Genomic DNA, 25,988 nt, shown 5'->3' on the forward strand with positions numbered 1-25,988 from the left:
CTACTAACACTAATAGTGCTTTGTTGCTGTTCAGTTGTTCAGTCATGTCCTTAGGATTTGCCATTTCCCTCTCCGGTTATTTTCACTTTATAGATAAGGAACTGAGGCAAATAAGAGTAAGTACAGTAAGTCACACAACTAGTAAGTGTCTGAGGCTAGGTCTTCCTGACCTCAGGGTCAACACTCTATCCACTGTACCATCTAACTGCCCTAAGTACTCTGATTACTACTAATATTAATGTCAATATTAACATCACCACCACTATACTACTACTTTCTTCTTCTCTACCTTTTCCTGCTTCTACTAACACTACTATTACTATTTCTGTCTTCTTTAGAATTAAATACACTGTCCATATCATTGGGGGCAGGGAGCAATGACAAAGTTAGGCAAACATTAGTTTGGGTGATGTGCAATGAGCACTCTCTGTATCCTACAACCAGTACAATTACTACAAAGGCCTGGTAGGCCTTTGCAAAATGTTGAGAAATGGGCTCTGCTAATACCACCAGTTGAATTAGTTTATGCAGCCATTATGATGAACTACTTTTGTGATTTTTTTTTTTTTTTTTTTTTTTTTTTTGCTGAGGCAATTGGAGTTAAGTGATTTGCCCAGGGTCACACAGCTAGAAAGTGTTAATGTGCCAGAGGTCAGATTTGAACTTGGGTCCTCCTGTCTTCAGGGCTGGTACTCTATCCTCTGTACCACCTAGCTGTCCCTACTTTTATGAATCTTTAGGAATTAGTATGATGGCATAGATATACAGACTGACCTTGAAGACTTCCATAATAGCAAATCAAGTCTATGATCTGCAACTAGAGGAATACAAGATACATTATAAATGAGGAATAAATATTTGATTCTATCTGCTAGAATTGTTTCAGTACACAGAGAACTCATTACTAAAGCAGGCAAGTTCATAAATAGACTCAAGATGTGAATACTTTGATATTATACACAAATATCTGAGTATACACTTTATCATAACAAAATTGGAAACATCTTATCTGAAACAGGGTTTCATATTGCTTTTTTGGGTCAATATTACTTTCCATTTCAAGTCATATAAAAACATACTATTTATTTGTAGGAAAGTTTATTTTTATAGTTATTACTTTAGATATAACTATACCTAAAACTAGATTTTGAAATCTAGATGTAATGAGAAATGCAATTAAGTGGTTGCTAAAACCTGAAGAGGGAGAAGTTAAAGAAAGTCATTGGAAACTCCAAATAGTTTTCTTGAAAATTAAATATTTGGCAAAAATATCAGTGATGACTCAAATGGCATTAAAAGGTTAATTAGCACACCTAGATTGGAATTCTGAAAACCCCTTTTTGAATTTTTATCACATGAATGCAGCTAGCAGAACAAATATCCCAAAATATTAATTCTAAAAAGTTAGTATATTCTGTACTCAGTTTGAGTGAATGTATTCTCATATGGTATTTGACAATATAAAAACATTTCATGTCTTATTCAAAAAAATATATGTGGCAGTAATAGCTATAGCAATTGGTGGAAATGTAAAGTTATTAATGAATAACCTCTAATTATAAGCTTCAAACACCAGAAATGTTCTGCAGAAGTGATTTGAGAAATCTAGTAAAGACCTATAGAAAGGCGTTATAAGATTATAGCAAAATCTAGTTATACATTGATTATTGAGTTTGGACCAATATCTTATACTATATATCCCAAAATTTTATATATATATATACATATATTTATTTATTTATTTATTTATGATCATAGCATAAATCAGAGGAAAAAGGGGAAAAATTACCTTTAGAGTCTATGAATGATAAAGAATACAGAGCATTTTAGAATTTAAAATGACAAATTTTAATAAGATTAAAAGGGTTTTGCACAAATATTCAATATAGCTAAAATTAGTATGGAAACCATTTACGGGGTGGGGGGGCTTAGCCATAAATTTTTCTGATGACATTTTCCTTCCTAAGAATTACACATGAAACTTCTTCTGATTTATAAGAATAGAAGTCATTCATTTGAGTGATTAGTGGTGAAAAGATATGAGACAATTCTCATGGAAAGAAATCCTGTTATTAATAACCATAATAATAATAATTAAATCAGCTCTTATGATTATCAGATTGTCAACATTGACATAAAAAGAAAATAACATAGGTTGGAGAGACTGTGGGAAAATGGCATATTGAACTATTGATACAACTATGAATTGGCATAGCCACTGTGGAAAGCATTAAGAATTAAGTCCTCCAAATGACTGATCTTTGATTCTTTGATACTGCTGCTTGATCTATACTACAGAGATGAAAGAAAAAGAAAAACATTCTATATGTACAAAAAATAGTAATTCTTTTTCTAGTGGGCAGGAATTAGAACAAAGGAACACACATCAGTTATGGAATGTCTGAATAAGTTTTGATATATTAATATAATGGCTCATCATTGTTCTGTAAGGCATAAAGAGATTATGGTTTTAGAACATTTGTATAAATTTATAAAGAGTAAAGTAAACAAAAACATTAGAATAAATGACATTGTAAAAATGAGAAATTTTGAAAGATTTTAAAAATATGCTCAATACAGTGATATAATCAATAACTATGATTATAAAGGAGCCATTGATAAAGAATGCTATTGATCTTTTTAAAAGGGAGATGATGGATTAAGTATGCAAAATTATATATTTTGGGGCAATGAAGCATGTTTGGTTGATTACACATGTTTGCTAGAAATATCCTTTTTTTTTTATTTTTTTTTTTCTTTGATCAAGTTGGAGGAGATGGGAGGGAAAATATTTGACAATTTGGAAAAAAAAATTGGATTACCAAAAAAAAAAAAAAAACCTAGATTCTATAATTTTTAAAAATCATAAAACTGCCCAGATCTAGTAGAAATACAGGATAAAGTGAAGATAGAAAAATCACTGAAACCTAAATGAAACTGCAAAAGGAAAAATCCCAGGAATAAAATCTTTATGTGTAGACAAAATCCAAAGCTTCAATTAAAAAAAAAAAGCATTGTTAAGTATCCAGAAAAAAATAATTCATGTATTCAGGAACAAAGTCAAGATCACACAACTCATAGAGTTACTATAAAAAGCCCAAACTTTATAAATTACTTGGAATACAAGATTTGAAAATAGAAAATATATATACTTATTGGCTTATAACCAATAATTAAATTTAACCCACAAGGCTGTATATAATCCTAAATGGGGAAAAACCAAACAACTGAACATTTAATGGGATGGAGAACTTTGAAACATGTCTAAAGACCAAAGTTGAGTAGGAACTTTGAAATGCAAACATAAGAGTGCAGAGAAGCTTAGAGAGATAGTCTTTTGAGCAGTTGGAAGGACTGAATGTTGTTATAATGTTAACATCCTAATTGAAAGAAAAGGAAAAAAAAAAGTCTCTTTAGAATGTTCATTTTTTAAAAATAGCTTTTTATTTACAAGATATATGCATGGGTAATTTTTTAGCATTGTCAATTGCAAAACCTTTTGTTACAATTTTTCCCCTCCTTCCTTCCACCCCCTCCCCCAGATAGTAGGTTGACCAATATATGTTATATATGTTAAATACAACATATGTATACATGTCCATACAGTTATTTTGCTGTACAAAAAGAGTGGGACTTTGAAATAGTGTACAATTAGCCTGTGAAGGAAATCAAAAATGCAGGTGGGCAAAAATAGAGGAATTGGGAGTTCTATGTAGTGGTTCATAGTCATCTCCCAGAGTTCTTTCACTGGGTGTAGCTGGTTCAGTTCATTATTGCTCTATTGGAACTGATTTGGTCATCTCATTGTTGAAGAGGGCCACGTCCATCAAAATTGATCATCATAAAGTATTGTTGAAGTATATAATGATCTCCTTGTTCTGCTCGTTTCACTCAGCATCAGTTGATGTAAGTCTTTCCAGGCCTTTCTGAAATCATCCTGTTGGTCATTTCTTAACAGAACAATAATATTGCATAACATTCATATACCACAATTTATTCAGCCATTCTCCAATTGATGGGCATCCATTCAGTTTTCAGTTTCTGGCCACTACAAAGAGGGCTGCCACAAAATTCTTGCACATACAGGTCCCTTTCTGTTCTTTAAGATCTCTTTGGGATATAACCCCACTAGTAATACTTCTGGATCAAAACTTTTTGGGCATAGTTCCAAATCACTCTCCAGAATGGCTGGATGTAGAATTTTAATTTCTTAAAAGGATGTAGAGGAAGTTAAATAAGAAAGACCAGAAGTCTGGGAATGGCTTGTTAAAAATTCTGAGAATTTTAATAGAAGAAAGAGAAAAGAGAATAAAATGAATACATTAGTATAGAAGAAAAAAGGAAGATGACTGAACTTGCTATCTTACATGATTGGGGTATTTGAAAAGAACAGTATTCATACACAGTGGAAGATTTGGAGACATCAGATTAAAATCAGTCTAATTTGAAGTGATAAAGGATTGTTAAATACAAGCTTATATACTTAAGCATACATACACATATAATAATTTTGATATTAAAATACATGTAACTCAAAAGAGAAATAAATAGCAAAGGGAGAGATGGTGGTAAGAGGGTATTTACTATTAGTGAAGATTGGTTTTAATCCAAAACTCCTGCTCTTGAAAGAGGTGAGGAGATTACAAGGGAAAAAAGAGAGAGAAAGAAAGAACTGGAATCTAAAGAGGGTACCTATCTATTGAGAGTTACCGAACAAATTTAGTATGAAAAAGGAGTATTATTATGCCATAAGAAATGATCGAGGATCCTGAAAGTGAGGTGAGCAGAACAATTTACTCAGTGACAATATTGTAAAGGGGAAAAAAAAAAACCTGTGAAAACTTAAAAAGCAAAGACTAACCAGAAAATCTATGATAAAAGTATGTAAGCTGATTCCTGACAGTGAGGAAGGCAGTGGTATCACGTTGCAGAGACCTATGCATTTTTCAGAAGTGGTCACAATACTTTCCCCTCTTTTTACTTTTGGGGAGAGAGTTATCAATAGTGATATCTTCAATATACATGCCTTAAAAAATTTTTTTTAAATGCACAGAAGAGAACAAAAGGAAGTTGAAAAAGAAGCCCAGGTAAGCTAAGTAGTTTTGAAAGTAATGTATTGAACATACATACACACATATATATGCATGTAGTTATGTTTTCATATACATGTACATATGTACACACACATTTTAAAGTATGGTTTATGAAATGGAAACTAACAGATGGATATACAATTTTCCTTTTGTGTTGTGTGCTATATTTGGAAATGCTCCCTTTTTTTGATGGAGTATTTATGATCAGAATGAAAAAAAAAAAAAGCCTTTGATGCTATTTAACCCAAAGGCAGTGGAAAAAAAAACCAAAACAAGCAGAAAAGAATCTAGAAAACAGATGCATATTCCAAATACTAGATTATTTTAATCAACAATTAAAGACAAAGAACAAAGTAAATTCAACTTCAGTTAAATACTTTATAATCTTGAAAAATAAAGCAAAACTCATGGAGATAGTGGAACATTTTTGATTACCTACATGATTACAAGAAAGCTCAATGCAATGAAAACATAAGAGAATAAACAAAAAAAGTTTGCATTTTCTAATAGATAGAATGATTATGTCAAAGATTGAAAGTATTTGGACTAGATAAAAGCCATGACTATTGTTTCAAATGCTTCACAATAAAGTATAAATAATTAGCTAGGCCTACTATCTGAAAATCCCAAGCCTATCTTTCTCAAATGTTATCATGTATCTATAGCAAAAGTTGGGTATCCAAATATAGATGAAAATACGGACTTTTACAAGTTACCCATGGTTTGGATTAAGTTAAAAAAAAAACAACACAAAAAACAACAACCTCAAATCCTTTTTAAAACATACGGTACCAAAAGTATCTTCCAAAAAGTCCCACTTGTGGAAAGAGCAGTACATTATTAATTTGGTAATTATTGAAGAAGTTGCTCCAGATCACCATTCTATTCTTATTACTTTGTTTATCATTACAAAACCTTTGACTCAGTCCTGCACTCATGGCTTATTCATCTAGTGAAAATAAAATAGATCCAAGTATAATGAAAATTCTAGAGTAGTGATATTTATACGAAAAATTATTTTCTATTTAAACAGGCCAATTGATCTTCACACGATAATGTCAAGATTAATTCATATAAATATGACATTTTTCACAAATCATTTAAGTCCATTTTGGTTCCATCTAACATTAAATATATTAATATCTCTTTTAAGTATTTATAAACCTGGCTTCTAGATTAATGAGAGAATCAAACCAAAATATTGTGATATTTATAGATTGTAACAAACTATATAGCTTCACTGAAAAACATCTTAAATAGTTCCCTTATCTCATGTTATCTTTGTATAATTACATCAGAATATAATTTTGGAATCAATAATTACAAATCATGAATGTATGGAAAAGAAAAACAGAAACTGAAGTCTTTGAGCTGGAAGTTGGAGATCACAGTGAATCATTAAAGTGGTATCTAGAGACAACTTGATCTTTTTCTTGGAAAGACACATATTTCAAGAAGACTGTAGTTGAATACCTTAAAAGACTAATTAATAGCCTGAAATCAAAGCTAAATATGAAGTCCACAATTAAATCAATTGACAGTTATACAGTATACATCATGGTTCAGCTTTAGAATTGTAAAATCAACTATAACAAATTTGAAAAGTTTCTTTAAAAAACTTGTACAAAATTAATGAACCCACAAGGCCTGCCAATCTAAGGCAACTATAGAAGATTAACTCTTCTCATCAAAAAGGAAGGAGAAAATTGGCAGATATTATTAGAACATATGACAGAGTGGTGAAAAACACACTGAAATGTTGTGGGTACAAGCAAACATCACTACACTAAAAAATAAGTAATAAAGTTGCTATCAGTGGAAGTGCAAGTGGAACCTAGAAAATAGGCACAAGATGGATCCAAGAATAGATTCAAAGGGTCATATATGAAAAACATCCACATGAATTCAGCCAACAATATTTGGATTGTAACTAGGTGTTGATTAAATGACTCAGTCTTAAATTGAAGTCCACTTAAAACATAAAAGGATGATAGGGTATTGATTTTTCTCAGTTCTCTCTGAACTTGATTGAATATAAAATGAAAAAGAATAAGAACAGTAATACGAATGATAATTAGAAAACAAACATCCATACTAGTACTTTCAGTTACAAAGAGAGATGTATTAAATACTCTATACAACAGACTATAGAATATTAAGTATACTGGAATAATATAGCAATTTATACTCAGACCATGTGTATCCAGATTCCATTGAAAAACAAAAACTTTTTTCTCTCTTTTTTTTTAATCTCTCCATTGTTTTTTCCTTTTGCTCAGAATTTTCTCTCCCAACATGATTCATGCTATGTATATTAAAAATAAACTTACTACAATCAAAAAAGAAAAAAAAGAAAAACATAAGAACAGAAAGACGCATAACAATGTGATTTGTAGTGATTTATGTGTTACAAAGCACTTTATATACTCAGGTGATCCTCATAACAACTCTGTGCAATAGGTAATGCAGTATTATTCTCATTTTTCAGATAAGGGAAATGAGGCTCAGAAAGTTTATGATCACACAGAAAGTTTCTGAGATAGGATTTGAAATCAGGTTTGACAGCAACAATAACAACAAAACAAATAATCATGAAGTAAGTCTAGTTTTGCCTTTTATGGCCTATTTTATCTTTCTTGTCTGACTTCCTAAATATCTGTTAAGTAGGGAAAACATAAGTTGATCCAGGAGAACTCTTCTACTGGTTAAGATCTATTTATGCTTAAACTAGTATATATTTTAAGAGACTGATTGTTCCAAGGTTTTTCTTTCCTGCAAAGAAAACAGAAGCTGTAGGAGCTCTTTGATGTAGCATCTTGAAGTATTACAAAAATTGTAACTGTTTAATTTTTAACTGAGACTGCTAGGTAACTCAGTGGATAGAATGTTGGACTTGGAATTTGGAAGACTCCAGTTCAAATTCTACCACAGGCTTCTTTTTCCTGATCTCTAAAATGGTGAAAATAATTATCCTTTTTCCACAGAATTATTGCCAAGATCAAGTGAGATCACAAAAAGCATTTTGCCATTCTTAAAGCATTATTCATTAATTGGTTCCCAATTTAGTATTCCTTGAAATATTCCATCTCATTCTTTCATCTTCAAGTCCTTCTCTCCCACCATCTCTACCTGAATATCATATAGCCTTCTAAACAGCAGGAAGCTTGATACCCTTTAGGATGTGAACAGGGAGATCACATTCTCATATCCAGCATAGTCTGCTGGATTTTGCTTTTTGTATTTATGGTTGTATCAATTTAACTTGTTAGTATGTTCTTTTAGAAGATAACTGGACTTATATTTCTCTTTTCCTTGGATTAGAATAGAGGATAGAGGAAGGCCTAGGCAAATAGTCTCATAGTATACCACAATTTGTGGTCAAATTTGCTTTACCAGATAGAATCATTTGATGGTTTTTCTGAGTCTTTTGAAGTTTTCCTAGTCAACCTATTGGCACTCAGGCACATATGAAAGTCAGAAATGGTCATAAAAGTTGGCTTTGACTACTATGTTTTTTTTTTTTTTTCCTTTTTGTATCAGTGGCATGAATAGGAAACAGAAAAGCATGCCATGCTTGTCTCTTTGCCAGCAGTAACTTAAGGCAGAAAGTGGTATTCCACTAATTATCCAATTTGCACTTGATCCTTTGTTGCTTACTTTGTCTTTTGTTTCTTTGGTGGATCTATTATTTCATCTACTTCATCCATATGAAGGAATACTGCCTCCATAAATATAGATCATTTTGCCTTTTCATCTTTATCCATATTTTCCTATGATACTCTATAGAGAATTCATCCAACTATCTTAATTTTGTTGGATCAGCTCCTAGGGTCTCTCTTGCCCATTCCTCAAAATTTAGCCTTATTGCTCTCTAACTAGTTATGTTGTGTATTTGAATGTGAAAGCAAACTCACTGTACAAGTAATTTTCAAGTGATTTCTATTGAAGAGTATGAACTATTGTAGAGATGAATTGTAGCCAACCAATTGTAGCCAGTATCTTCACTAGATATCAAGTTTAAGGACTGAGAAGTACCCTTCACAGGTGAAGGAGATATGTATATGTATATGATTTTTTTTTTTTTGGTTCTATCTCCTGTGTATTAATGTGAGTACCCATTTCTTTGTGAGTATCATAGGAAGCGTTTTTGGCAGCAATATAATTTGAAATAGGATTTGCTTCTGCTTATGTTGGTCCCCAGTTCTTGGAAAGAGTTTCTATTGATTAGGTAACACATATCTATGGTCATGAATAGTTTTTTCCTAGTACCAGTTGGTCAAGGCATATGTCTGGCCTATGGTCAATTTTTTCTACTCTTATGATTGGTTTTTGAGGTAATTCTACTCGTTTTTATTTTCAGTACTCTTAGTAGCCTGCCCTTAGATATGGGGGGATTTAAGTTCTCTTATTTACTTGATGTTTGGTGAGTAATAAGGAAAGGTGGAAGATATGTTAGGATAAACAGCCTGATCTTATTGGGTAATAATGAATGTCCTGACAAAAACCTTGATGTAAACTACTGGTATCTCTCTCTCTCTCTGTATGTGTATGCATATGTGTGTGTGTGTGTGTGTGTGTGTGTGTGTGTGTATTGGAAGTGGGCATGGAAATGGATGTACAATCTTTTGCAGAAATTTTGTAAAGGAAGACAAGAAACTGATGTATTTTTAACAGGCCAGTTTTTGAGACTATATGCTAAAAATAATAATAATAGTACTGGTACTTATACAGTACTTTAAAATTTATAAAGTTCTTTACCAATATCTCATTTGGTTCTCATATCAATTCTGGGAGATAAGTATTATTATTTTCCCTATTTTATAAATGAAGAAGCTGAATCAAACAGAAAGAAATCACAGTTAGTGAATGTCTGAGTCAGATTTTGTGTCAGGTCTTTCTAACTTCAGGTTCAACATTCAATCCACTGTACCATCTATTTCTTTACTATTCAGATCATTTTTTGTAAAGGCTTATAGATTCATGATTATTTGTTTGATGAACTGGGTCCATGAAAATATGATATTTAATAAAATAATCTTAAAAGAGGAAAAACAGTTCCAGAGAAACAGTCTGAAAAGTGAATGATCTGTTCCTGACTTGGTAGACATATGGTCACTGCAGTCTAGGACAATGGCCATTGAGCTGAGCTGTATTTGAGTGCTAAGAGAGATGCAAAAGCAGGAGGCTTGGGGAGAGGGGAAATGATTGCTTAGCTAGGGGTATGTCATGCATGTCATGGACTTGGTAATATATGATTATCATGTCCTTTTTTTTTTCTTTTGTGAATGATTAGACTAATTTCATTTCCATTGCTGTGGATTCTATTAAGGAAGTAGACTCATGATAAAGTGGAAAGAATGTTGGACTTAAAATTAAGAAAGAACTGGGCTTGAATCCCACTTCTTTACTAAACTCCAAGATCAAAGGAAAGTCATGTAACCTCTCTGAGCCTTGATGTCCCCATTTGTGAAGTAGGGGTGATAATAATTATTACCTACTTCACAGAAGATGTGGATTAAATAAGAGAAAATGTAAATCACTTTGCAAACATTAAAGTACTCTAAATAATTAGATGTTATTAGGATTATGTATATGATTTAGGGGGCATTGTCTGATCTTTGAAAGATTATGGTGATTGGGAAATGTCAGTTTTGAAAAAAAGGAGAAGAGTTTGTAAATTTTACAATCAAGTTTGACTTGTATTTCTGGAAGAGTTCTTGAATGTATTATTAAAGAAATGATTAATGAACATCTCTAAAGGGAGAAAATAATCAAAAGAGCTATCAGCTAACATTCCTAGGAATAGATGATGCCAATCTAACTTTATTTCCTTTTTGGATAAGGTTAAGGGGATCATAGTAGATTAAGTAAATGTTGTTGATCTATAGTTTAGATTTTACTGGAGCATTTGACAATGTCTTTCTTACTGTTGTTGTAGACCAGACAGAGAGATGTTGAATAGATAATAGTATAGTTAGGTGGCTCAAACCAAAGAAAAATCATTAAATGTTCAAAGACGCTTTATAGGAGGGTCTCTGGTAAGAATGATTTAGGGATCTATTTTCAGTTGACTCTGACCTTTAACATTTTTCCAGTGCCTTGTGTAAGGCAGAGGTGATATGTTATCAAATTTGTAGATGACTCAAAATTTGGAATGATAGCAAATGCAAAGAAGTAGTATGCCCTAGTGGCTCCGGATTTGGAATCAGGAAGACCTGATTTGATAGGGCTCGCATACTAACTTTGACATTTGTTGGAGAATAATGGATCTGTTTTTGTATCCAAAAAATGGACATCATAATATCTATATCTATACAATAATATCTATAATACCTTATGACAAGGCTGTTGAGAGCTATTAAATAATATCTGTAAAGCATTTTGCAGATTTTAAAGTGCTTCATAAAGGTCAATTATTGTTATTATTGTGAATATATTTTTGTCACCTAGACAATAGAATGAATAGAATATTGAACTTGGAATTTGCATTTTTTTCAAGCTACTTAGTAGTTGCTGACCTTGGTCAAATTAAATATCCTCTCCTAGCCTTTCCTTCCTCAGTTGTAAAAAACAGTTAACAGCACTATCTCATTTTAGTATTGTGAGGAATGTATGAAATTATATATGTAAAGTGCTGTGTAAACTTTATAGTAATTATATTATTATCAGTTATGATGGTGATGTTGATAATGATGACAATGCTAAATGACAGGATCTAAGAAGTCTTAACAGTGGAGCATAATGGGCTAAATTAAATAAGGTGAAATTTAATAGAGGTTTTCTCCTTTCCCCATCTAATGTCTTATGTTTGTATTTTTTTAAAAAAGCATTCATTCAAGAACAGAATGTCTGGGTTTCTGGGTTCAAATCTTTAATCCCATCTACTTTAGAGGCTGGAAAGTCTCTTGAAATTGCATCATCTGATTTACCTTGGGCTAAACAGATTAGGTGTCTCAAATAAGAGTGGCATTAATATGTTGAACCTCTGGAGGAGGCAGGGATCATTTTGCCCAAAGATGGATTAAAAATTCCATGACAGTGAGAAGTGTGATTGATATATTCTAGTGGCAGTGCAGAGAGTTGTGGGAATCCCCTTTTGGTTGGGGGCTTAGGTCCTTCGTGAAAGAATTTACAAACCCGAAATATTAGTGGCAAAAAAGGAAGTGTTATTAGCACTGAGAGGTTAGCTTTGCTAGGAAAACTGACTTTGGAGTGGCAAAGTCCTGTTAGGGAAATGGAGGCTGGCATTGAGAAGAGATTGAGAAGATATTTTCACAGTGGGCAGGAGTCCTGGCAGCTATGCCAAGGAACAAAGCAAACTACTTAGGACTGCTGCAAAAATATGAGTTTTAAAATTGCCTTTATAGAAGTATGAGGCTCAGGTTTCAAGCCAATGTCCCTCAACAGGCTTAGATACTTATCAATATCAGGACCAGATCTCCAATTGAATGAAAATTACTTTGAAGGCTTTCCCCCAGAATTTGAATGGGGATCAGGCTATCCAAAAGATCAATGGGGTGTGGGGGGGTGATTTGCCTTAGAAAAACCCAGACTTCTCCTAGACTTCTGGAGAGTGGGAGGCTGGAATCTCCCTTCTTTTACAGATCAAAAGGGGACACAATTAGTGATAATTAACGATAATTTTACAGATTAAAAGGGACAGTTTCACCACTACCACCCATGATGCTGCTCATGAATAACTCCTGTATTTCAAACCTCAACAAGATAGGGAAATCCAGTCTTCCAAAAATGAAACAAAACATGATAGAAAACCAACTACAAGATGGGGGAAGCAAAGTTAAAATAATTTTGTCAAAAAAAAAAAAAAAAAAACTCATTATGATGCTAGTATATGATTTGGCAGCCAATAAATATAATTCCCCCTTAGACTTCTTGATAAGCCTCATATCTGGTGCTATAGAGGTAATAGTGCTACTTTCTACTGTGTTAGCCATAAAACATCTGGAATATTGTGTAGGTTCTGGCTACAACATTTTAGGGAGGACATTGACAAACTAGGAAGTGTTCAAAGGAGGGCAGTCAGACTAGAAGAGATCATTTCCTATAAAGATCAGTTAAAGGAATTGAGAACAGAACCAGAAATGAAGACTTTGGACATAGTTGATTGAGTAAATGAATGAGTGGACAAATATTTATCCAGCACCAAATGTGTGTCAAGCATTGTGCTAGTTTCTGGGGATGCAGATAAAAATGAGATTTTCTGCCTTTAATTCTAATAGCATAAAGCAACATAAGAAGAGGGAAGGGAATTTACATTTGGTTAGTTGCAAGGTTTGTTTGTAAATGGAGCCTTTGGAAAATAAATTGCCTCAGGCTTTTCCAAAGCCATGGTATTATCATTAGTTGTTCTGCAACTAGTAGAGGTAGAAATTGTGGATAGGTAATGGTAAGATATTTGGGTTTACCCAGCATGGGCCTTTTGCATAATTGCTGTCTGGGATGTTAAGTATGGACTTTAACCAGCCAGTTATAATCGTTTAGGTGAGTTTTTCTTACCTACCTGTCCAAAGCAGCCCAAAGGTAGAGGTCTCAGTGAATTGCTCCAGGGTGGTGGGGCAGGGATAATCACAAACTAGCTGGAAATTGCATTACTTTTAGTGGGGAGAAATGGAAGCAGTGGCAACATTCCTTTGTTGTGTAGACCCTAGTGTCTTGGGTCTGGCTGGATGTAATTTGAAACATAGTCTGCAGCTAGCTAGCTAGAGTGGATTTGGTGAGTAATCTTTTAAATATTTTGGGGAGTGGAGAGGAAAGAGCATTGGATCTGCAGTTGGAAGATTTCAGTTCAAATCCTAGTTCAGCCACTCATTAACTGTTTGTCTGAACATCATATTCATCTGCAATGATGGGGTTGATTAGATGGTTTTAAAGTCTCTTTAAGCTCTATGAGTCTTTTTTAGAGGGTTGTAACATGGAAGAGGGATTATATTTGTTCTGCTTGGCCTTAGAGGGTAGAACTATGGGTAATGTGTTGAAATTTCAAAGAGACTTGAATTTAGACTTTATGTAAGGAAAAATTCCTTCCAATAAGAACTATCTTGAAATGGAATGTGCTGCCCTAGGAATTAATACCTTCACCCTTTTCCCTGGAGATCTTCTAGCAAAGGCTGAATTACCATATGTTGGGTGTTGTAAAGGGAATTCTCACTCAAATTATTGGGTGTTCTTAATGATCTCTGAAATTTCATCTCACTCTGAGATTTTGTATATTCTTCTTGGAATCAGTGAAATTAATTGGAGGGGAAAGGACACTTGAAGAACTTCACCATCCTTAGAGTCCTTTTATTTGATTTTTACATGTCATCTTCCATGAAATTCCCATGTTCATTTGGGAAGGAAGCTTCTTTCTTCTCCCCCTTTTCTTCTTCCTTCCCTTGTTCCCTCCTTTCCTCCTTCCTTCTCTCCTCTCTCTCTCGCCTTCCTTTCTTCTTTCTCTTCTTTCTTTCCTTCCTTTTCCTCTTTCCTGCCTCTCTTCCTTCTTCCTTTTTTCTTACCTCTCTTTTTCCCTCCATCTAACACCCTGGTGTGGTAAGTAGGTAGACTTAGGCTTTTGTATTTCCTCCAGGCTAATTTCTATGCCAGCAAAAATACTGTGATTGGCACTTGCTTTCCATGACTTCCCTTACCAAGAGATGCTTGCCTGTAGGTGCACTTGTATGCTCTAGCACATTAGCCATATCATCACTTCTTATTTCTCTTTATTTTTCTCTCTCAAACTTCTGTCATTATTCCTATCATTAGCAATAATGTTATTTATGGGTTGCTACAATTTCAACTTTCAAAATAGGTAGTAAATAGTATAGTAATTGTATATACTTCAGAGATTATTAGCAAAGTTACCTTACCTATATTTTCATATCCAAACACAAATGCTTTGTCATTTTCAACTTACACATCATTATTTCTCCTGATCCTCCAAAAAAGGAAAGCCTTTTATGAGTCTAGTTATTTTTCTTTCAACAATTATTTTAGGGGCCTTTTACCATGTGCCAGAGCATAAAAGAAGTAGAGGAAACAGTTCCTTTTGTTGAGATGTTAAAATTTAGTTAAGTTTGCAAAACAAAGATAATTTGAGAAAAACTATCAATCATCAAAAAAAATGTAAGATATGATATAAAACTATGTTGATTAGCTCTGAGAAGAACTAAAGACTAAAGAGTGTACCCACTGACAGCAAATCACAAGTACTTAAATACTTAAACAAACGAGCATTCAACTTTTTTTTTTTTTTTATGGGAGTATAACATCCTTAATGCATGGCCTTGCTACTGTATCAAATGTTTTTCTAAGTATAAATACACATTTATATTATACTTGTGTATCATACCTGAAAATGCCCTTCTTCCTTATATTGCCTCCTATAGTCCCTTTCTTCTCTTAAGTATTCAAGCACCATCTTCTTTATGAAACTATCCTCTTAACAACCACCAGACCCTTCCCTTTTAGACTACTTTCAGTTTATGAAAACTATGAAAAAATATATCTGTAATATAACATATGTGTATATATATGTATATATATAGGCATAGAGCTAGTATATATTTAAATAACAATTAGACAAATCATAGGTCTTTTGAAAAACTATGTCATATTTTTGGTACAATAAGCATTTATGTTTGAAAGGTGAAGTTTAGGTAATTTTTGGTGATGTGAATTTTTTATTAAAATATATATATTTCTTGTGAGCATATAAGAAGTGTGTTTTAGGTAATATTTCTTTATTAAAGAATCTAATAGAATGTTTATTATGAATGAAATTATGAATATATATATATTTTTTTTCATTTTAGGTTTTAGCATAAAAGCAGTTCCATTCCAGAATGCCATCTTGAATGTAAAAGAACTTGGAGGTAAAATCTTTTAAAATTATTTATATGTCTCATTAGAAATTTTATCCTGATTTTATCTGTGGGAATTTATTATATAGTATTAGAATAAGAATAACTTGACATTTCAGCACTTTGACTTTCTACTTGAAAATATATTTCTTAGTGTTTGCCTTATTAATATTCTGAAACTTGTTTAAAAAAACTGCTGAATATTATGACTGATGTTTAGGTCTTTACAAGACATACTAATTGTATAATAAGTATGGCTTTTATTAGATTAAAGGTTCTTGGATGACATTTATTCTAATCATTGCTAACATTTTTGTAGTAATTTTAAATTTTGCTACTAAATGACTGAGACTGGCTTTGAACTTAGATCTTCCTGATTCCAGGTGCAATGCTCTATCAACTACATCACTAAGCCATCTATAATTATAAATCCTTACCAGTGATACCTTTGATGGATAAGTACATTTGTAGACTATACAAAAACCCATTTATTACTCTGTTCTCCTAGTTCCTCTGTTTTAGAACTTTTTAAAAGCTTGTATATACAAACCATTACTTTACCTAATATAAGTAAACTCTAAAGCAGTATTTTAAATCAGTTCAGTAAATCTTAATTTTCATATAGCAAAGAAAACATTCTTGAGGTATCCCTATATGGTATCTTACTTATCTTCATTCTGAGTTTGTGGGTAATTTCTGCCTTTTTTTTTTTTTTTAATTACTGTAGCAGATTTTAAAATAAACTACAAATGTAAAGTCTATTTTCCCTTCTGTCTTTTTAGATAAAGTTTCTTTCAAAATTTCAACTGTCTTATATTACTTTACTATTTAATGTTCCATCAGTTTATTAGAAATGATGGTGACATTATTGAAATATTGGTGTATATATGTTCTGTCTAGAACATGTTTCTGACACAACTCTTTACTTCCTAATATTGTATGAAAAAATCCATTTAAGTGGAATGCAAATTTGGGCTATTTGTTGAGATTTCATAGTATTTAATGGTAACTCTTTCTGGGGTTGGCTTTTGCTCTGTTAGGAAGTTCTTGGTTCTAGGCTAAGTTCTTACAATTTTCATTCATGTGTCTCATTTCACCACTTGTGACTTGTGAATTTGTCTCATTTCTCCATCTGTTGACACCTATCTGGCACTACGATTATTATTGTGTATCAAGGAATCTCTTTCCCTTCAGTTTTCCCTGTAAGACTTCTTTCTATGAAGTTTTCCTCACAGAACCCTAGAGATAGCCAAGGAGAAAAACAACCAGTGGGCTAGTTTTTCTTCCCTCTGGTTACAGATTTTTCTCTCATGTCTATTTTCATTTTTGCCTTTATTTGTGTCATAGCTGTCTAGATGGAAAGACCATTGGGCAGAAGATTGTTGAATTCTTTTGTCTTGAACTAACTACTACTGAGAATATTTCTAGTACTTCATACATGTGAATAATAAATGTTTTTGTCTCTTTCCATCTTATCACCTCTCCATCTGTTTTCAGGTTTCACCTGAAAAAACCCTCCTTTCTCACACTTACCTTTTAATTGCTTTCTTCCTCTTTTTGACATTAACATTTTAAACTATATTATAGAGGCAAATAAAGCAATTGGCATACAGCTGAGTTGAAAGGAATGGCATACACTATGGCATTGTTCTGGTGCTGAACTGTTAGCATTCACAGATATGAGACTATTACTTCTTATTTATTTCTGTTCCTAAATAGATTTCCTTTTACTTGCTTGGAAACATGTTTGTAATCATGAATTAAGATGTGAATGGTTCAATTAGAGAGGTGATAATTTTGTTTCATAATTTATAACCTGACATGAATACAGACATTACATTTTCTTTCCTCTTTAATTTGAAATTAGAATTGGTTGGTTTTATTAGGTGCCCATTTTTCATTCTTTAATATTCTATTGTGGTATGTCAGAGTTCTTTTTCTTCCTCAAATTATTCTGTGGAAGTGTTGTCTGGGCATTTAACATTGGGGGAGTCAATGGGGAGTTTTGAAAAGAGTGGGAGAAACAGAGACAGAGACAGAAAAAGGTACTTGTCTTTAAAGCTTCCTTGTCTTTTGCTACCACCTATTAATCAGAAAGAAAAGGCTTCATTAAGATTTTTTTTTTTGCTCTTTATTTTATGTTCTTTTAAAAAGGTGAAAATCTTTCCTTTTGTTGTTAAGGGAAAAAAAAAAAAGCAAATCATATCCATTTGCCTTTAGCATATGAAAGATAGCCTTGCACTAGTGATTGAATTATTTTTGAGGATTGTCAGCTAAGCCATTTTTAAAGGTTCCTTCTTTCAGCAGCCAAACTGTTATATGAAACAGATGTTGAGTGTGTACTGTTTCTTTGTTTGGCTCAAGGAATATGCCTCCTTGTAGTGAAAGGTGGTGCTTGTTTGTATCATGCTAGTTACCTCCTGGTGCTGTTAATCTGTCCTGGTTGTTTGCATTTTTTAATTTCTCCAAAAGTTATTCAGGGTGGATCTTTACAAGTATACCCAGGGCACTGCTTTCTGCTCTAGGGTTTATTAGTTCAGCTGTCTTATGTACCTTAGCCCTTTAGTGTCTCATATTAAAAGCCTGTGTTCTGACCCCTTTATTTGGATAGGATATAGTAACCATACATTTTCTCATCTACAGTAGTTAGTCTGGTAAGACATACGCACAGAGTTTCCAGAGGGGGAAAATCTTGGTACAGATCTGTCTAAGCATTGTAGTAGCTTTGATTTGACTAGCATATTCCTGTAAAATGAAGCACTTGCTCAAGGTGAGGACAATTAAAGGTAATATGAACCTGTAAATCTTTGAAGTGTTTTCTATAAAAACCATAGAGGCAGACAGAATTAGGGGAGTGTTGTGGTCAGATTACTTTATCAGACAGGTATAGCTTGGGATATTTCTTCAAACAAAAAAGGGAATCAACTTACCCATATAGAATCTGCATTAAGGTTTTCCCAGATGTCTGGACAGCGGTGGTATATCAGGCAGGAAACCATGCATTTGGCAAGGGAATGTTGACTTGGAGAAGTGTACAAAATAAGCACAGAATACAAAAACTTTATCCCCCAAATACTTTGTAACCATGTTGTTAACTGCATTATCACTCAGTTACATACCAGTGTATACTGTGTGCATTCCTTGCATTGCCACATTGGAAATAGAGGTTGTTCCATGAGCAAAGACTTGAATTGAGGAATTTTGCCACTTTGTGGTCTCTGGAATTTTTGCTGTTCTCCATTTCTCTTCTAAGAATGATAATTTTAATAGCTAACCCCCATTCATTTCTAAAGGGGATGAGGCTGAAAAGAAAATGTGTAAAACTTCTCTAGAGAGATATTTTAAAATTAGATGTGGCTCCAAATAACCATATAGCATATAACTCAAACTACTTGTTATAATCTTGTTTCCTTATCTAGAATGAGAACCATGTCATCTTGGAAAGGGGACCACCAGTTAATTCCTGGCTCTCTGAGCTGTGTGTGTACTTTTCTCTTCAGACCAGGTCTATACTAGGGGAAATGATATTGGGATTCATCCAAGTTACTTGGACATTAGTTAAAAGGCTCCAACTATTTGAATTGGTTGAACATGATCCCAGGGTGGTGTTATTCAAGCATTTTTTACACTTGCTAAGGGAAAACACAGCCAACCTGACAACTGAGCCAAATAAATGAATTCAGAGCCCCAGAAGTAAGTTACTGACTAATATAGTCCTGACCTTAATTTTTGTTTTCTCTTGGATAAATACCCTAGAGCTTTTCAACTCTGTCTTCTTTATCATTTTTCGGATTATGGTACAGGTTTTATTAGACCAAATCCTTGAAGAATGATGTCTCCATATATAGTATTGTAGAAGTAACTATGGCATAGCAGATAGAAAACTGACTTTGGATTCAGGAGGACTTGGTTCAAGTTCTCACTTTTATATATTCTGGCGTTGTGACCTGGAAAAAAGCACTTAAACTCTGTAACCCAGGCAATTCTCTAAAATTACAAATTAATTACAAAAGTAGGTGCCAATTTGCATAAGTGGAGAACATTTCCTCACTGAGAGTTCCCTCCATTAGAGAAATTACTGATCTCTGCTGTGGAGGCAGTGAAATGGTACAATCAAAAGAGTACTAAGCCAAGAATTAGGAGCCTCAGGTACTAACTATTTGGACAAGTCACTCAACCATTATCTCAGTTGCCTCAACTGTAAAATGGGGTTAATGATATCACCTATCTCCCAAAGATTGTTGCAAAGATTAAATGAGATATTTGTAAAGTGCTTAAGTAAAGTGTCTGGCATGGAGTAGGCTTGTTTCCTTCCTTACTGCTGGCCATTTCCATCTCTCTGCCTCTGTCTTTATCTTTGTGTCTTTGTCTTCACACATATAAATGTGTATGTGTATATCACATACACACACACACATGCATATTTATATTAAGGTATACAAATATATACATCTAGATATACAGTCATTTCCACACATACATGCACACATGCACACACACACATGCACACACATGCATACACATACATAAGTAGATACCATTTCTCTTACCTAAATGGTTGTAATCATTACTTCATGGATTTAAAAAGGGGTTAATAATGCAGATACTTGATAATTCTGATAATTCCCTTTCAAGAGATTACTCATTTAATTTTATGACTGCTAGCTTATTGCCTCCTAGAAAAGAAGAACAGGTATTTTTAGGATTAGGATGAATTTTTTTTGGTACATGAAAATTTGAGATCATGGTAGGACATTCATTCAGTGCTTGAGATCTTGACCATAGAGTAGAAAATATGGGGCCAGAGGGCAAGGGAAGGCTGGGAATTTGACTTGAAAGTCATCTATATTCATCTTTAATCTATATTGAATTATTTCCTGTCTAGGGGGAGAAATTGCAAGGGTAAATGTTGAAAATTACCTTTGCACGTATTTTGAAAAATAAAAAGCTATTTTTTTTTTAAAAAAGTCATCTACATAGAATTGATGCTTGAAGTTATAGGAGTGAACAAAATAACCAATGTAAAGAGGTGAAATTTTTCAAAAGTAGGCCAAAAATGAAGCCTCCTGGGATGCCCATACTTAGTGGTGATATACATTTGAGAAACTTATCAATAATAAGAGAATTATTAAGAAAAATTACTTCTCTTTCAAAGAGTCTTGTATTTGCCTTTTAATTATTTCATTGATGATAAAGATATGGTCTTTTTTTGCAAAAAGTCTTCCCACTTACTTCTTAGACCGTCACCAAAGAAGCCCTTTATATTTGTGTAGATTGTTCTCATAAGTAATTTGTACTGACAGAGAGCGAGTATTTGATTTAGTTGTTTTTGATATTTTCCTGGTCTCTCTCCCCTTCTCTTTTTTTTTTTTTTTTTTTTGAGAGGATACTAAAGCCCAAGGTTTCATCCAAGCATTTGATATTCTTTCTTTTTTCAGATATCTTGACATTTGGTTTCTTAGTGCCATTATATTATATACTTTTCCCTTTATGTGGCTAGTCCAGTTCACCTCTTTTTTTCCATCTTAGATTTCTTTGTCTACTTGATCGCACAGTACATGACATAATGTGAAGCTAGAATTCCAGTACTGTACCTTCTTTATTATTGATGAAAAGAATTATTGAAAATTTTATTGATTTTTTTTTTTTCTATTTTCCCCTAATTTATTTTAGGTCTATTCTTACCAAGATTTTTGAAAATTTGTTTGCCTTTTCATTATTTATTCTTGTTTTATGAGTTAATATGATTTCTAATCTTTTTTGATCCTTCTTCTATAAATTTTTATAAATTGATATCTAAGCTAGTGTGGCCTGAGCTATTATATTGAAGGAGATGAAGTTTTTTCAGGCTGAGGCTATTTATGAAATACTTCTGCTTTTGTTAGATAACTGATTTTTCATTAGTTATACTTAGGAAATGATTATACTTGATACCATGTCTTTTAACCCCTTTCATTTTCCAATCAACAGTTTTTCTAGATAAATCAGGTTACAGTTACTTTATAACATTATTATTATTTGTATATTCTCATTTTTTTATTCTGCTAATTTAGTACTGATTTCGATCCCAAGTAGCTTGTCTTAATACTCTGAGTTTATTTGGAAATAATTAACACATTTTTAATGAGTCCTTCCTTTTTTTTTTTTTTTTTTTTTAAAGTCTGTGTGTGTGTGTGTGTATGTATGTGTGCATACATGGGTGTGCATATGTACGTCCACTCTATTAACACCTCTTGTGTGAGGGCTCGCTGAGCTCTTTTCAAAGCTGCTTATCTACTTCTGATGTCCCTCACCTTTCACTTGTGTCTCCAAGAAACTGTAGCATGTATAGTGGTCATATTCTAGTAAAACCATCTTGGCAGACAGGCTAAACTAAGCCGAGGATTACAAGTAGGCCTCAAACCTTTCAAAGAGTTGTGGGTCTATCTCTCTACCCCAAGCATGTGAAAAGTTCCCCTAACCAGATGGGTAAATGAGAACAATTTGTTTCAATAACCTTGAAGGCAGCTGAAGCAGGAGCTTGGTCAAATGCCAGTTATCTACTGCACCTCACTCAGGCCTTTTCCAGTTGTCCTGACTTTTGTCCTATTGTTGGACTTTCATGATTCTGGAAGAGAGAGAGAAGCTGATGACTTTTTATGGCTCTGCCTCACTCAAATTCAATTTAAGTGCAAGTCTAGCTCCCAGCCCCATGTTATTGATATTCTTTGAAAACTGAGAAAAACAACAGATTCTCCATATTATTCTTTTCTTCAAAAAATATTTGACATATATGTATATATTTATGTATTCAATATATATTTACAACAGTGAAACTCTGTAGAATCTATAATGCTTTAACTCGTTTTTTCACTCCCAAACTGTATTTTCTAACATTTTCTCCAACTTCCCCTAAGTTCACCATTTTTCTGTTATCATTGAATATTAAAAATGTATTTTAATTGGGGTTAAGTGACTTGTCCAGGGTCACACAGCCAGGAAGTGTTAAGTGTCTGAGAGCACATTTGAACTCAGATCCTCCTGACTTTAAGGCTGGTGCTCTGTCTACTATACTAATTAGCTGCCCCCTTTTAGTTGCTTAGTTTAGGTAAATTTGTGAGCCATCTTTCCACTTAGCTGTAACTTATTTTTTAATTTGGTTAATTTAATTTAATCAGGATAAGGTTCTCATATTTAGATTATCAGCAGATAACTGTTTATACCTAGTTTTAAAAGCATAGATTTTAGTACCCCTTGTTCCATTTTTCATAACTGTGGTGCCATTCCTGTACAATTGGAAAGGGCTAGTATATATTTTTATTTATTTTATGCTGTGTTCAAAGAGTTCCTCACTGAATAGCTAGCCTATTGTTGATGTTTCTGCAGCTCTTATACTTTTTCCAGTAAGCAGATGATCTACTGGTTAAAATCTGTCAGAGCTTATGTTCTACTGGCTTAGCTTTTGAGTATTGAGTCACCTATGGATTTAGGTTGGCTTATGTTTCCTGCCTCCAAATTCCAACATGTCTTCAGGATTTCAGTCTTACATTTACATTTCCATATGAAGTTTTAAAAATATTATGTATTAATTTTACCTAATATATTGCACAGTGACTATTATTGTAAATTTTACTTCCTTTCATTGCCTCTCTTTTGATAAGACCAATTCACTTTGAAATCAGTGAATCTCAATTTTACTTCTTGGCCAGAGATTAATAGAACAGCATATTTGGCTCAACATCAGATCATCTTTTACTTCTAACTTATTTCAGCTCATAGTTCCAAATTGCTCTCCAGAGTAGTTGGATCATTTCACAATTCCACCAACAATGCTTTAGTATCCCAGTTTTCCCACCTCCAACATTCATCATTATCCTTTCTTATCTTAGCCAACCTAAGATGTATGAGGTGGTACTTGGAGTTGTCTTAATTTTGCTTTTGTTTAGTCAATAGTGATTTAGAGCATTTTTTTCATTTGACTAGAAATGGCTCTAATTTATTTATCTGAAAATTATCTGTCCATATTCTTTGACTATATCGATTGAGAAATGGCTTGTATTCTTATAAATTTGAATAAATTCTCTCTATATTTTATATTTATTATTATAGGTATATTTATATTTATTATTATATATTCTTATCCCAAAAACTGTAGTGTTTGGGTTTAACAAACCTAACATATTCCACTGATCCATTACTCTATTTCTTAGCCAGTATCAAATGATTTTGGTGACCGTTTTATAATATAGTTTTAGGTCTGGTACAGCTAGGCAACCTTCCTTTGCCTTTTTTTTTTTTTTTCCTCCCCATTAATTTACTTGAAATTCTTGTCCTCTTGTTCTGCCAGATGAATTTTGTTATCATTTTTCTAGCTCTATAAAGTAATTTTTTGGGCAGTTTGATTGGTATGTTAACTGAATAAATAGATTAATTTAGGTACAATTGTCATTTTTATTATATTAGCTTGGCCTATCCATGGGTATTTGATATTTTTCTCATATCTATTTGTATGAAATGTCTTTTTTTTTTTTCAAATATATTTGTGTGAAAAATGTTTTGTAATTGTGTTCATATAGTTCCTGGCTTTGTCTTGGCAGGTAGATTCCCAAATATTTTATATTATTTACAGTTATATTAAATGGGATTTCTCTTTCTTCTCTTGCTGTTGGGTTTTGTTGGCAACATATAGAAATTCTGATGATTTATGTGGATTTATTTTATATCCTGTAATGTTGCTAAAGTTGTTAATTATGTCTAGAATTTTTTTAGTCAATTCTCTAGGATTCTCTAAATATACTATCATATCATCTGCAAAGAATGATAGTTTTATTTCCTCATTACCTACTCTAATTCCTTCAATTTCTTTTTCTTTTCATATTGCTAAAACTAATATTTCTAGTATAATTGTGGGAACACCTATGCAGCTATTGTTCTCATTACCACTCTAGGGTCTACTTTCTTTGTACAAAAGTCCATGTGGCTCCATCTCTGCTATCTTCTGGCCCTATCTGCGTGATGTTCATTACCTATCTTTACAAGACTACCTGCTCCACATTATTTTGACTCCTTTATCTACCTACTTTGCAGGATCTTCTGCTCATCACTGCCTCAGCCTGTATCTCTACCTTTTTTCTGCTTCCACATTGCTTTGTTTCCCTACTTGTTTAGACCTTCTCCTTAATCATCCAGCCTGATCAGCCATCTTAATTTCAACAGTTTCTTCCCATAATTCCTGGTACCAGCAATGTCTTCATTCCTTGAAGGAGAGCATTGTATAAATAAGTGTATTCCATGCATTATACTTTTTAAAAATAATATTTGATGAATGAGTAAATAATATTAAGTACATTAACTTAAGGAAAGAGTGATTATTTTCTCTTCAGATGCATCATTTGTTTTTTAAAATCTACTATGGAAATTTTTAGAACTTCTCTTGAACTTTTAAATGTAGACCTTGCTGGTCTGCTTAAAGTGATTAAATTTTTAATGATCCTACAATGTATAAAGTGAGGTACATTTATAATTGTTAGAAGAGGTGTATAATAAGATAAAATATAAAACATAGAGAGGTGTATAATAAGATAAAATATAAAACATAGGTGTATAATAAGATAAAATTTACATACTCAGTGATTTTAATTTTATTTTCTTAGCTTGATCTCTCTGACTCTTGTTCCTTTATAAACTAAGTGATAATTCGACTATTATAACATTTTATGTCTATGTGATTTTTTTTTTTTTAACCTTCAGATTATTTTAAAGGAAAAATTAGTTGGAGCCTTAGCTTAGGAGATCTGTTTTTTCAGCTTAGTCATTCTATGTTTTTATTAAACTTTATCAAGCCTACTTCCCATACAGTTCTGCCATTTTTAAAATCTGAAATTTTTATCTCTTTAATGTGTTCCAGTCTATTTACTACCCTCCAGAAAATCCTAAAAAACTCATCTATGATAATTTCATGGCCTTTCATCTATAATTATCTAAGTGTACCTTAATTAGCCACATTTTCATGGGCTAACCATTGCTGCCTTCACAGGAAAATCCCCTTGGGAAAGAT

General features: G+C 32.8%; 1 protein-coding gene across 18 annotated transcripts in view; it reads left to right on the top strand.

Moving 5' to 3' along the window:
• The window catches only part of ARL15 (ARF like GTPase 15), a 574,803-nt gene that overhangs the window by 247,885 nt on the left and 300,930 nt on the right, over nt 1-25,988 (top strand). For all 18 annotated transcript variants that reach the window (XM_074282526.1, XM_074282520.1, XM_074282522.1 and 15 more), the window contains one exon: nt 15,905-15,964. In XM_074282526.1, coding sequence (XP_074138627.1) covers nt 15,905-15,964 — 60 coding nt within the window. The remainder of the gene's footprint in view (nt 1-15,904; nt 15,965-25,988) is intronic.

This window comes from Sminthopsis crassicaudata, chromosome 1 (genome assembly GCF_048593235.1).
Source record: "Sminthopsis crassicaudata isolate SCR6 chromosome 1, ASM4859323v1, whole genome shotgun sequence".
Lineage (NCBI taxonomy): Eukaryota > Metazoa > Chordata > Mammalia > Dasyuromorphia > Dasyuridae > Sminthopsis > Sminthopsis crassicaudata.